At 35.8% G+C, this 14,208-nt stretch overlaps 1 protein-coding gene across 2 annotated transcripts in view; it reads left to right on the top strand.

Moving 5' to 3' along the window:
* The window catches only part of LRRC7 (leucine rich repeat containing 7), a 496,743-nt gene that overhangs the window by 290,664 nt on the left and 191,871 nt on the right, over positions 1 to 14,208 (top strand). For both annotated transcript variants that reach the window (XM_068963774.1, XM_068963773.1), the window contains exon 7: positions 3,689 to 3,752. In XM_068963774.1, the coding sequence (XP_068819875.1) occupies positions 3,689 to 3,752 (64 nt within the window). The remainder of the gene's footprint in view (positions 1 to 3,688; positions 3,753 to 14,208) is intronic.

Here is a 14,208-nt window from a genome sequence, read left to right as displayed (position 1 = left end):
AACTTATTAACTTATTTTAATCATCAGAATAACCCTATAATGTAAGGATTCTTATTATCATTCCCATATTACAGATGAGAAGCAAAGATATTCTTGTTGATTTAAAGTCAAACAGCTAGTGAGAAGTAGAATTGGGATTTAGATCCAGGTTGCCCGAATTGATTCTGTGTCCTAAACTGCTTTCCTTTTGGAGTTTTGTTGCTATATTTGAGATATCAAAAAAAAAAAAGAAAAACTCACCTGAATATTTCACTTAGTATTTTTTATTATTTGATTTTTTTTTTTTTACTTTACAATATTGTATTGGTTTTGCCATACATCAACATGGATCTGCCACGGGTGTACACATGTTCCCTATCCTGAACCCCCTCCCACCTCCCTCCCTATACCATTCCTTGGGTCATCCCAGTGCACCAGCCCTAAGTATCCTGTATCATGCATCAAACCTGAACTGGCAATTCATTTCACATATGACATTATACATATTTCAATGCCATTCTCCCAAATCATCCTACCCTCTCCCTCTCCCACAGAGTCCAAGACTGTTCTATACATCTGTGTCTCTTTTGCTGTCTTGCATACAGGGTTATTGTTATCATCTTTCTAAATTCCATATATATGCGTTAGTATACTGTATTGGTGTTTTTCTTTCTGGCTTACTTCACTCTGTATAAACGGCTCCAGCTTCATCCACCTCATTAGAACTGATTCAAATGTATTCTTTTTAATGGCTGAGTAATACTCCATTGTGTATATGTACCACAGCTTTCTTATCCATTCATCTGTCGATGGACATCTAGGTTGCTTCCATGTCCTAGCTATTATAAACAGTGCTGCAATGACACTGGGGTACATGTGTCTCTTTCAATTCTGGTTTCTTCAATATGTATGCCCAGTAGTGGAATGGCTGGGTCATAAGGCAGTTCTATTTGCAATTTTTTCAGGAATCTCCACACTGTTCTCCATAGTGGCTGTACTAGTTTGCATTACAACCAACACTGTAAGAGGGTTCCCTTTTCTACATACCCTCTCCAGCATTTATTGCTTGTAGACTTTTGGATAGCCGCCATTCTGACTGGTGTGAAATGGTACTTCATTGTGGTTTTGATTTGCATTTCTCTGATAAATAGTGAACTCCGGGAGATGGTGATGGACAGGGAGGCCTGGCGTGCTGCGATTCATGGGGTCGCAAACAGTCGGACACGACTGAGCAACTGAACTGAACTGAATTGATAATGAGTGATGTTGAGCATCTTTTCATGTGTTTATTAGATGTCAGGACTAAACTTAACATAAGATATAGATATTCTAAGACAGATGAATTTCAGCTTTATCTGCCTTTAACATTATGCATACTTCTTAATAAGTAAGCTAATGTATATTCATTATAATATTCATTAAATCAGGCTTATTAGGGTATCTCTTTGGCAATTGTTAATTAATTGTAGATGCCTGGTAAAAATTGAATGGTTTTTCTTTGTAAATATTTCTAGAATTCAAACATCTCACTGGTAAAGAATCATTCATTCATGCACATATGAATATCTTCACTAAACAAACACTGACTGAGAAGCTGTTTGTATGACTGACAATTTACTTGCTTTCATGAAGCTTGAATCTAGCAGGAGGAAGATAATTAGGAAGTAATCAAAAAGTATTTTAATTTTCAGTATTAAATATTTAAATAAAAATGTTAAATAATTTCAATGGTAAGTGTTAAGAAAATGGAACTGGGCAATATACAAAGTAAAGATGGGAAGGGAGATTTAATTTGGGGATATGAGAAGGAAATATATGAGCTGAGTGGAAAAGGAGCCAGCTTTGCAAAGATATATGGGTAGAATGTTATAGGCAGGAGAAGTAGCAATGATAAAAGTAACAGTCATGGATATTTTACGCATTTCTACCACTTTTACATATAGAATATGAACATAGGTTGGTAAACATCATTTAACACAAGTGAGTACCAATTTCATTAGAACTTGATCATTAGAACTTCAGATAACTAGGTGAACATTACAATGAATCTGAATTATCAGCATGTTACTTCGTTCAGACAAGTGATGATGAAATTGTCATCATAACTGATGGAGAATGTGACCCAAACTGTAACCAAGTCCTGATGTTTTCTCCCTGACCTAAGGTTGTGATTGTGCCTTCTAGGCCAGTCATTTGTAAGGGGAAGTCATACCAGTTAGATTCCTGTGCAGAAACAGGGAAATAGGCTCCAGACCCACATGTGTTTACCATAAGGACAAAGGTATACAATCAAATGAGTACACTATACTCACATTTCTTCTCCATGAGACCTGATTACCCTGTTAGAAAATGCAATCTTGTTATAAGAATTCTTATCTTCCTCCTCTGCTTAACTATTCTTCATAGCACTTACAACCTTCTAGTATATTATTTTATTTTACTTAATAATTTTATTGTCATTATCATCTGCACTGGAAGCAGAGTCCTTTCAAGGAGTAATTTTTCTTTCTTTTCATACAGTGCTATTCCCCAGACCCCAGAAGACTCTCTAGCACATAATAATCTTTCAAAAGCAGTTTCTGAGTAGAGAAAGAGTACACAGATATATATATATTTTTTTGCATTTCTGAGTGTCTAAAAGAGTCTGAATTATAGTAGTATTTCATTTGCTGATCATAAAAGTCCTATAAGATAATGGCTACATAAATTTTAAAGATGAAGGAACTAAAGTTTTTTAAGATTTGAGTCAACAATGCCTCCAGAGTTTCTGTACATAGTCAAAACTTGAGGATAGCATTCTGGTTAGTGGGGAGATAAAAAATTTGAAAATCAGAAGAATGGTACTATCTTTTCCTATGTTGTTTGTTATACTTGAAAATGGCTTGATAAATACTGATTATGTATGTAATGTGCATAAGTACTTCTAATCTTTGGGACAAACTCTCACCCTAGGTTTACAGTTATTCAAAGCTGTAACATCATCAAGCCAATATGCTTAGGAGATAATGAGTACAAAAGTTAGGAGTAGGGGCTTTTAGTACAAGCTGCTATGTATAAAATAAGCTACCAGGGTATATAGTACATCTCACGGAATATAACCAATATTTTATAATATCTATAAATGAAATATAACCTTTTAAAATTGTGAATAACAAAAAAATAAAATAAAATAAAATTGTGAATAACAACCTTGTCCATCTGAAACTTACATGATATTTTAAATCAACTATACCTGAATAGAAAAGAAAAAAGTTTGTCTATAGCAGAAATTCATTTAAGAAAGTAAAAATTGACAAGATTGATGATGAAATTGTGGCCATACTGTGGAATTTTAAAATGCTTCATGAAGAGCTGAGTTTATCCATTGGTTCCCAAACCTGTGTGGATTATTAAAAATATGGATGTTAGAGCCTCAACTGGTACCTTGTATTGGTACAGATATTTAACAAGCTTCCCAGATTTTCATTATGCAGTCAGGCCTGTACTCCATCCACAAACTGACACTTGGAAACATGGTAAGCTACTAAAGGTTTTCAGGTAACAGTTAGAACATGTTTCTGTATATTTGAAATTTACTTCTCCCTGAAAAATACCCCCATATCTGTGCATAATAAACCCAGATAAATCTGACAAGAAGGTGGTTGGAATGTCTTTTGGAGCAATGTGTCATACACTGCCTCACAATATTATTTTTCTCCATCTGTTATAGGTCAATGCACAAACTGGCCCAGTTGGAAAGACTTGACCTAGGCAATAATGAATTCAGTGAGCTGGTGAGTGAATACATTTTCTAAACTTGACCAATATACACCAGGAGATTATTTCTGTTGTTCTTTGTAACCCCAGGTATTAAATCAAGTGCACATTTACGGTTGCTAAGTATAAAAACAAAATAAAATCTGAAATTAAAGTGATTGTTTAGCTATATAGTAAACTATAGGTAACTGAATAATATTAGGATTAACTTTTTTTAAAAGGGTAGGGTAAGTAGATAGGCAGATGCAAGTTGTCAGTTTTGAGCACCAGCTATGTAGCAGGCACCATATTCAGTGTGTTATATATGTTGCCTCATTTAATCCTGATTTGCCATGTTACCATATTAACTTTATAGACACAAGCTGAAAGTGGTCACTGATTTACATATCTTTTATGTGGTTGAACAGGGCTTTCCTCATAGCTCAGTGGTAAGGAATCCACCTGCAATGCAGGAGACCCCAATTCAATTTCTGGGTCAGGAAGATCCACTAGAGAAGGGATAGGCTACCCACTCCAGTATTCTTGGGCTTCCCTTCTGGCTCAGCTGGTAAAGAATCCACCTGCAATGTGGGAGACCAGGATTCCATCCCTGGATTGGGAAAATCCCCTGGAGAAGGAAAAGGCTACCCAAGCCAGTTTCTGGCCTGCATTCAAGACATCCTGGATTCCATGGCCTAGATTCCAGACATCCTGGAATGAGAAGTTAAGTGGGCCTTAGGAAATATCACTATGAACAAAGCTAGTGGAGGTGATGGAATTCTATCTGAGCTATTTCAAATCCTAAAAGATGATGCTATTAAAGTGCTGCACTCAATATGCCAGCAAATCTGGAAAGCTCAGCAGTGGCCACAGGACTGGAAAAGGTCAGTTTTCATTCCAATCCTAAAGAAAGGCAATGCCAAAGAATGTTCAAACTACTGCACAATTGCATTCATCTCACATGCTAGCAAAGTAATGCTCAGAATTCTCCAAACCAGGCTTCAACAGTATGTGAACCATGAACTTCTAGATGTTTAAGTTGGATTTTAAAAAGGCAGAGGAACCAGAGATGAAATTGCCAACATCCATTGTATCATGAGAAAGTGAGGGAATTCCAGAAAAACATCTACTTTTGCTTTATTGACTATGCCAAAGCCTTTGACTGTGTGGACCACAACAAACTGTGGAAAATTCTTCAAGAGATGGGAATAGTGGACCACCTGACCTGCCTCCTGAGAAACCTCTATGCAGGTCAAGAAGCAACAGTTAGAACTGGACATGGAACAACAGACTGGTTCTAAATCGGGGAAGGAGTACTATTGTCACCCTGCTTATTTAACTTATATGCAGAGTACATCATGTGAAATGCTGGGCTGGATGAAGCACAAGCTGGAATCAAGACTGCGGGGAGAAATACCAATAAGCTCAGAGATGCAGATGACACCACCCTTATGGCAGAAAGTGAAAAAGAACTAAAGAGCCTCTTGATGAAAGTGAAAGAGGAGAGTGAAAAGTTGGCTTAAAGCTCAACATTCAGAAAACTAAGATCATGACATCCGATCCCATCACTTCATGGCAAATAGATAGCAAAACAAGTAGAAAGAGTGACAGGTTTTATTTTGGGGAGCTCCCAAATCCCTGAAGATGGTGACTGCAGCCATGATATTAAAAGACTTTTAGTCCTTGGAAGAAAAGTTATGACTAAACTAGACAGCATGTTAAAAAGCATAGACATTACTTTGCCAACAAAAGTCCATCTAGTCAAGGCTATGGTTTTTCCAGTAGTCGTGTATGGATGTGAGAGTTGCACTATAAAGAAAGCTGAGCACCAAAAAATTGATGCTTTTGAACTATGGTGTTGGAGAAGACTTTTGAGAGTCCCTTGGACTGCAAGGAGATCCAACCAGTCCATCCTAAAGGAGATCAGTCCTGAGTGTTCATTGGAAGGACCGATGTTGAAGCCGAAACTCCAATACTTTGGCCACCTGATGTGAAGAGCTGACTCATTTGAAAAGACCCTGATGCTGGGAAAGATTGAAGGCGAGAGAAGGGGATGACAGAGGATGAGATGGTTGGATGGCATCATTGACTCAATGGACATGAGTTTGGGTAAACTCCAGGAGTTGGTTATGGACATGGAGGCCTGGCGTGCTGTGGTCCATGGGGTTGCAAAGAGTCAGACACGATTGAGCAACTGAACTAAATTGGACTAAACTTTGACCATAACTAATTTGGTCATTATTCCAGCCTTTATCCAGTTTATTGAGGCTAAAAACTGATTTTTATTCCTCTGTGATTAGAAGTTTAATCTAATTTTAGGAGTTACATGTTCCCTTTAGGTTGTGTTCATCTTTCTTGCAGAGAAATGCTCTGTCATCTCTTGCTTTTCTCTGCATGTCTCCTTAAGATGAAATTTGGGTGAGTGCAAAGGAAGGTACATGTCTTTGTAACTTGAGGGAAAGAGACCCCCTGAACTCAGACTGGTTTTCAGAAGTGTTGGCCTCTGAGGCTGACGTCTGCAGCTGATAGTTCCTTCTATGTCCAGTCTGCAGTTCTGAACCTGCAGTCAGTTTTTTGGGCTCAGGCGGTACCCCCCTGCTAGCATTGGCCATCTCCCTCTTGCTGAAGGTGCGATCACCCAGCCATCATTGCATGTGCGTGCATGAGTCCCTGCCCTGTCTTCCCTCCTGCACCATGCTTGACAGTCTTTCCCTGAATTCTGTTGTGAAGGAACCCTCACTAGTCACAATGCTACTAATGGCCCTAAACCAAGTCTACAGGCTCCGAGAATCCACATGACATGCAAACTGAAAAAGGTCCAATAAAACATAAATTTCAGAGCTTCCTTTTGCCTGCTACACTGCACTGACAAGCTTACTCTGCTTTGGATGCACCTAACTTTGTTATAGGGCAGCTGGCAAGGTGGCCTCAACACAATATGTCAAGAGGACCTGGTACCTAGTATAACACACCTCTGGTATTTTTAAGGGAAATGTTTATTAATTTAAGCAGAGCGAGTGGTAATGGTAGTGCATAACGGTAGCAAAACTAGTTTATACTAGTTTTTAAATTAGTTTTTAAGAAGGTAGGATCTGCCCATGACATATAACTTGGCCTAGTAGTTGAAAGAACATGTACAATGGTTTCAGATGACTGAGGTTTAACTTTCATCACTGGTTAGCTGGGTATCTTTAGATCTGTAACTTACTCTCTATCCTCAGCTTCCTCTTCAATAAAATAAATATATTGAACCTATCACATAGACTTTTTGAGAGAATTTCATGTGAGAGAATCTATAATAAACAATGTGTGTTTCAAATGAATTTCAATTCTGTCCAGTATAGCATTTTGCAAGCCTTTTGTATGGATACTTTGTGAATCAATGTTTTACTCTAAATATTTCCATCAACAAAGATGAATAAGACATGCTTATTTTTTGAAATTAAGCTTTCTAAAAGTAAATTTTAAATACATCTATTTTACCTTCTGCTTTATGATGTCTAAGAAATCATCTGAGCAAAAATATCTTTTACTTTTGAACTCCCAATATTCCCACTTGTCACAAAGTAGGTCTCTTAAACATTTTCTTTTGCATTTGTACTGGGGTACTTTATTTGATAATACTCAGTTATTTGGTAGGGTAGGAGGATGGGAGTATAATTCTAGAACTTCATATCTCTAATATTATTTACTTTTAGTCAAATATTTGACTTTCATTAATCATACTTGTGGGAGTAGCTGTTGTTTCTGTGACAGTAACAATTTTTAATGTGAAAATAAGAGAATTTGCTTTGATAAGAGACCTCTAGAAGCAATATCACATGGAGGAAAGGGAATTAAATTCTAATCTGTAGCTAAATACTGACACATAGAAGATTATTAGATGATTCATTTTGTGACACAGTAAAAATATCGAGGGATGGTAGTAAGTAAAAAAAGAAAGAATGAGGAAGCCTAACGAAGAGAACAGATGTCTGCTTGTTAGAGAAGCAATGTACATATCCTGCATAAGGTTTGAACTGGAAATGCCTACTTACGGATGCTTTTGTAGTCATAAAAGATTCTACACAAAAGAAATTATGCTTCTAATAGCAGTAAACTCTAGAAGATTCTGGGCTTCCCTGGTGGCTCAGAGGTTAAAGCGTCTGCCTGAATGAAGGAGACCTGGGTTCGATCCCTGGGTCAGGAAGATCCCCTGGAGAGGGAAATGGCAACCCACTCCAGTATTCTTGCCTGGGAAATCCCATGGACAGAGAAGCCTGGCAGGCTACAGTCCATGGGGTTGCAAGAACTGGACACGACTTAGTGACTAAACCACCACCATACAGCAAAGTGATTCAGTTATTCATACACATGTATCTATTCTTGTTCAAATTCTTTTCCCATTTAAGTTGTTATATAATATAGAGCAGAGTTCCCTATGCTAACAGTAGGTCCTTGTTAGTAATCCATTTTATTGCTGTGATGAATATTTTTATAAATACACATGTACAAGAGTTTATGTAACACATATATTTACAAGTGAAATTTCTTGGTCCTAGATTGTGCACATACTCAATTCAAAAAATAGTTTTAGTTTTTTTGTTTGTTTGTTTCGAAACAGTATGTGTAAGAGTTCCTAAGCTTTGTATCTTCTTCTATACGTGATTGTCAGATTTTATTATTTTTGTTTCTTATTATGATATTAATTTGCATATCTCTGATTCCTAATGTGATTAAAATTTTTCCCTAAGTTAGTGGTAGTTTGTGTTTCCTCTTCTGTGAAATGCCTGTTTATATATTTTTGGGCCATACACTGTTAGTTGTCTTTTTCTCATAGATATCCAGGGATCTTTTATATAGTCTAGATATTAATCCTTTGTTGATTATGTGTACTACAGATATCTCCCCTGAGTCTCTGCAGGGTCACTTTATTTTCTTCATAATATCTTTTGATGACCAGAAGTTCTTAACTGAAACATAATAAAATGCATAATTTTTATGTCAGAATGTCCTGTGTCTTACTTAAGAAGGTCTTGGTTCCTCGAAATCAAATAGATCTTTTTATATGCTTTCTTCTTTAAAAAATGAGGATTTCATTATTCATAGTCAAATTTATTTCCACCTGGGCTTAATGTTTTATATTGCATACATTTTTTCTTAACAGATATTGAATTTCTCAAGCAACATTTACTTAGTTATTCTTTTCACCTGACTACAAAGTCCTATTAATAAAATATGATTTCTATACATTAATATGTTACTTTCTTCATTGATCATTTTACTATCTTGGTGCTAAAACCGATGTCTTAATTAGCACAAACAGTAAATTTTTGATATCTGATAAGACAAGTGTCTCCAACTTAGGCACTTGGACATTTTAGATACTTGAATTTTAGAAAAAGTTTTTCAGGTCTCTCAAAAGGGAAAAAACATTGTTAGAATTTGATTAAAAATGGATTCTATAAATCAATTTTGATTGGACTAAAAATAGAAAATTGATATTTTATGATACTGAATTCTTATGCATCATGACATATCTCCACTTGCCTATTTTTATATCGTTCAGTATAATTTTGTAATTTTTTAAAAGTTTTTACGTATTTCTAATTAGTTTACTCCTTTCTACCTTATTTTTTTGTTGTAGTTATAAATGCACTTTAAAAAAAAATAGTCTCCAACTATTTTGTTGCAGCCTGTAGTAATCCATTTGATTCTTGCATTTTTACTTATATCTATGTACTTGCCAAACTCCCTTAATAATATGAATAATTTGTCTGTAGATTCTTTAGGGATTTCTAAAGTGATTTCTAATTTGTCTGTAGATTTCTTTAGTGATGGTTTAGTCACTAATCTGAATAGCTGAGTAGAAGAAAGTGTCATTGATTCTTGATTTTAATTGAAATACATTTAATGTTTATTATTAAACATGCTCTTTAATATTAGTTTTAGATAGATACTTTTTATTAGGTTCAAACATATCTTCCTATTTCTAAGAAAATTTATTATGATGCTTTGCCAAACTATAAAATGCTCTTTTTGAATTTATTCAAATAATATTGTTTCTCCTTTAAACTGTTAATGCCATAAATTACATAGAATTTCTGGTGAAAACCACCTTTGAATCTCTGAAATACATCCAACATAATTATGACCTTCTGTATAAACTATATTCAGTTCAATCTTGAGAATGTTTTATACATCTATGCTCATGCATGAGATTGGTATATATTATTATTGTGTACTCTATCTGTGGGTTCATTTTTTTCACCCATTTTGGAAGATTAACAGTCTTTATCTCCTCAAATGTTGCCTTTTAGCTTTATCTTCTGTCTCTTCTGCTAAAATCTGGATTAAGTATGTATATGAGTGATTTTGAAGTAAGTGATTTTGAATAACCATTTTATTAATTATTTTGTAAGCTTTTTTCTGGAAAAGTAATCAGATAAAGGGTAATTCTAAAATATGTATTTCATGTCCTTAAAGAAAGTCTTTCTGCCTCTGTACCTAAAATTAGCCAGTATTCACTCTCCAGGCATGATGATGAAATCATTTTAAGAATATGTTCAACTCTTTGAGCAGCTTAATGTACCAGTTAGTTCTAAACTACAGGTGATTCAAATTCTGGATACAAGAACAAAGCATGCATTTTAAAAAGCAAAACACCTAAATAACAGCAACAAAAATATTTATAGTGTAAAAAAATTTTTTTTTAATTAAGAAAACAATTCTTTAAACAGCAAAGATGGATTGCTTTTAGAGACTCAGAGGATTCATCAGGAAATAATAGCATTGTTTGCATTGTTTCAACTATCTAATATTTGAAACAGTATGTCAAGTAGTCTTTATAGATTTCATAAATTCGGCCATCCATAGACTGTATTCGGGCTTCCCAGGTGGATCACATGGTAAAGAATATTACTATAATGTAAGAGACTCGTGTTCAGTCCCTGGGTCAGGAAGATCCCTGGAGAATGGGATGGCAGCCCACTCCAGTATTCTTGCCTGGAGAATTCCATGGACAGAGGAGCCTGGCAGGCTACAATCCATGGGATCTCAAAGAGTCAGACATGACTTAGCGACTAAACAACAGTGGACTATAGTAGAGTATTTATATTATATAAAACTTCTTTATGGAAAAGCAAAAATAGTCTGCACTTTATAAATCACTATTTTAAATACTTAGTAAGGCTACAGATCACAATAAACAAGAATTTCTAGTCTCAATATTCAAACTGAATTTGTTTCTGTTGACTTTTTCAACTTTATTTCATTGAATCAAACAAAACTTTCAAATAGATAAATCAAGTGAAGAATGGAAACACTCTGAGCAAAATAGTGTAGAAGAAATGCCAATAGTTTTATAGACCATTTGGCTTTATAAATAATATGGATGTGTTTTCATAGAAATCTGAGGTAGCTGAATGCTGTTTTAACTTGTAATTTAAATTGATTAGAATTTAATTAAGCTTTACCTTAATGGCCAATGAGTTCACCTCCATAGTTTGCCCAAGGTATGCTCATTTTTAATTACCTAGGATGCGTGTATACATGAGGCAAGCATTATATTCACATATCCAGCAATTTCCTTTATAGATAATTACAGCAAAGGCTTTCCACATGCCGTGTCATAACTCACTTCAGTTGTGTCCAACTTTTCAGGACCTTATGGACTGTAGCCCACTAGGCTTCTCTGTCCATGGGATTCTCCAGGCAAGGAGAGGACAGAGTTGCCATGTCCTCCCCCAGGGGATCTTCCCAACTCAGGGATCAAACTGGCATCTCACGTCTCTGGCTGTGGCAGGCAGGTTCTTTACTAGTGCCTTGGGAAGTCCCAGGTTTGCCACACCTACTAATAAAATTTTGCTAATTATTCCTTAAGTAAAACTTATAAGAAAGAAAAAAGTAATAAAAATATGATTTGTAATCATATAACCAGTCATCCCATTTTCAGGGAAAAATATTTAAAACATCCTAGTTATCAACTCTTCCATTTCCTGTATTTGTAAAATAATTGATGCCATAGATTTTGTGTGTGTATACACATATAAATTTATATATATCACAGACATTTCCAGAGTTTATTAATATATCAAGAGAAAGTTAAAAAATGTAACTCGTTTTAAAATTATTAGAGGCACATCAGTTTCTGTACCAGTAAAGGTTCAAACAGGGGATGGAAACTATATTAAGCATTTAATAAAGAAAGTTTAATATAAACAATGGGCAATCATATTAGAAAACTGGACAGAAGGGGGACTCTGAAGGACCAGAGATGTAATAACTCTAGGAAGCAGCTACCACCTCTAATAGAGGAGACAAATGGAAGACAGTAGTCTAAGGAATTATGAAAACTTAAAGCTGAGACTCAGGCATATAAAGTAGGGCACCAGTGAGCTGGTGCTGGTGTCTTCAAGGGGCTAATAAGGCTAGTTCTAGTTGTGTGGAAAAACTGCAAGCTGCAAACAACTGCTGTTGCTAAATGTTAGTGTCACCGTAGGGAGCAGTGTTGCTGTTGAGATGCTAACTGTCCAGCCATTAAGTAAAAGAAGCAAGTCCCTTCTTCCTCTAGCCTCCCAGTCTGTCTCCACTATAACCAGTTGCCAGTGCCTGATGCAGAGCCACCTGTCAAAAAAAAAATTTAACTCAGAATTTCACTTCATGTCTGAACATAATTATGGAGTTTTTTTCAATAGGAGGATCAAACTGGGGTGTCCATTTTTATAAGTGCAACATCTGTTGATCTAGAACTTTAAGAAGCAATCTACAATGTTGTATCTACAAACCTCATTTCTTTACTTTTAAACTTTCTTTTTCCTAACAATAAAATACGTTATCTTTGCCTCTGTTTTCCGAGGAAGAAGCTTTTCCCTCATTGCCATTTCTCATTACTGCAATAAGGCTGGGCACTTTAAATGAAATTAATTAGCACTATTTGTTGTTGTTCAGTCGCTAAGTCCTGTCCAACTCTTTGAGACTCTATGAACTGTAGCACACGAGGCTTGCTATCCTTCGCTATCTCCCAGAGTTCGCTCAAACTCAGGTCCACTGAGTCAGTGATACCATCCAACCATTTCATCCTCTATCATCCTCTTTTTTTGTCTTCCGTTTTTCCCACCATCAGGGTCGTTTCCAGTAAGTTGGCTCTTTGCATCAGGTGGTCAAAGTGCTGCAGCTTCAGCTTCAGTCCTTCCAATGAATATTCAGGGCTTCCTTTCAGATTGACTGGTTTGATCTTGCTGTCCGAGGGACTCTCGGGAGTCTTCTCCAACACCACAGTTCAAAAGCATCAATTCTTCAGCACTCAGCTTTCATTATGGTCCAACTCTCACATCATACATGACTACTGGAAAAACCATAGCTTTGACTTTTTGGACATTTGTCAGCAAAATAATGTCTCTGCTTTTTAATATGCTGTCTAGGTTTGTCATACCTTTTCTTCCAATAAACAAGCATCTTTTAATTTCATGTCTGCAGTCACCATCTGCAGTGATTTTGGAGCCCAAGAAAGTAAAGTCTGTCACTGTTTCCATTGTTTCCCCATCTATTTGCCATGAAGTGATGGGACCGGATGCCACGATCTTAGTTTTTTTAATATTGAGTTTTAAGCCAGCTTTTCACTCTCCTGTTTCAGCTTCATCAGGAGGCTCTTTAGTTCCTCTTTGCTTTCTGCCATTAGAGTGGTATCATCTGCATATCTAAGGTTGTTGATAGCTCTGTTTTCCTTTCCATAAATAATTTTTTTCTGAGTGGCATATATCTAAGTATAATCAAGTGTCCTGGTGATTCTGTCAGTAGTTTCAGCCAGAGAGTTAAAGAAAAAAAAAAAAAAAGCTCTCTGATTGAACCAATATAAATTACATGAAAAAAGAATACAAATTTATAGTCAACACTTTACCAAAAAGTAGGAGTATTGTGCAATTATGTAATAAACCCACAAGAATATTCTTGAGTTGTGAATAGGATTTTCAAATAACCCAAAAAATAAAAAATAAAAAAATTTATTTGAAATAATTAAATTCAAAATGCCATCTTCTACATTTGTATACTGAATATCATATCAGGATGTACTTTCCGAAATTTAATCAAAAGTTTATTTGATTTCAACCTTCCCAACAAACTGAAACTAGAAGGCAATGAAAATACTAATGAGAAATATAAAGAAAGAGTAGAAAGAGAGAGTGTGTGTGTGGTTGTGTGGGTCTGGGTGTGTGTGTATACAGGTCTGGAGAGTATAATTAGATAAGGTGGCCAGGGAAGTTTTACACAGAAGGTGACATTTTAATAAAAAAACCTAAAGAAGACAAGGGAATGAATCATGCTAATATCTGGGTGTATGATCATTCTAGACAGGGGAACAGGAAGTATAAACACCTGAGATGAAAGCAAGCCTGACTTGTGGACAGCAGGAAGACTAGAAGGCCTGGAGCAGGGTAAGTGAGAAGAATAGGTGATGAGTTAATTGAGGGAACTTGAAGGCAGATACACAAGGAGAGGTGGAATCCTGGAAGACAT

This window comes from Capricornis sumatraensis, chromosome 2 (genome assembly GCF_032405125.1).
Source record: "Capricornis sumatraensis isolate serow.1 chromosome 2, serow.2, whole genome shotgun sequence".
Classification (NCBI taxonomy): domain Eukaryota; kingdom Metazoa; phylum Chordata; class Mammalia; order Artiodactyla; family Bovidae; genus Capricornis; species Capricornis sumatraensis.
The sequence above is the reverse complement of the archived record's forward strand: the minus strand, read 5'-3'. Positions and strand labels throughout refer to the sequence as shown.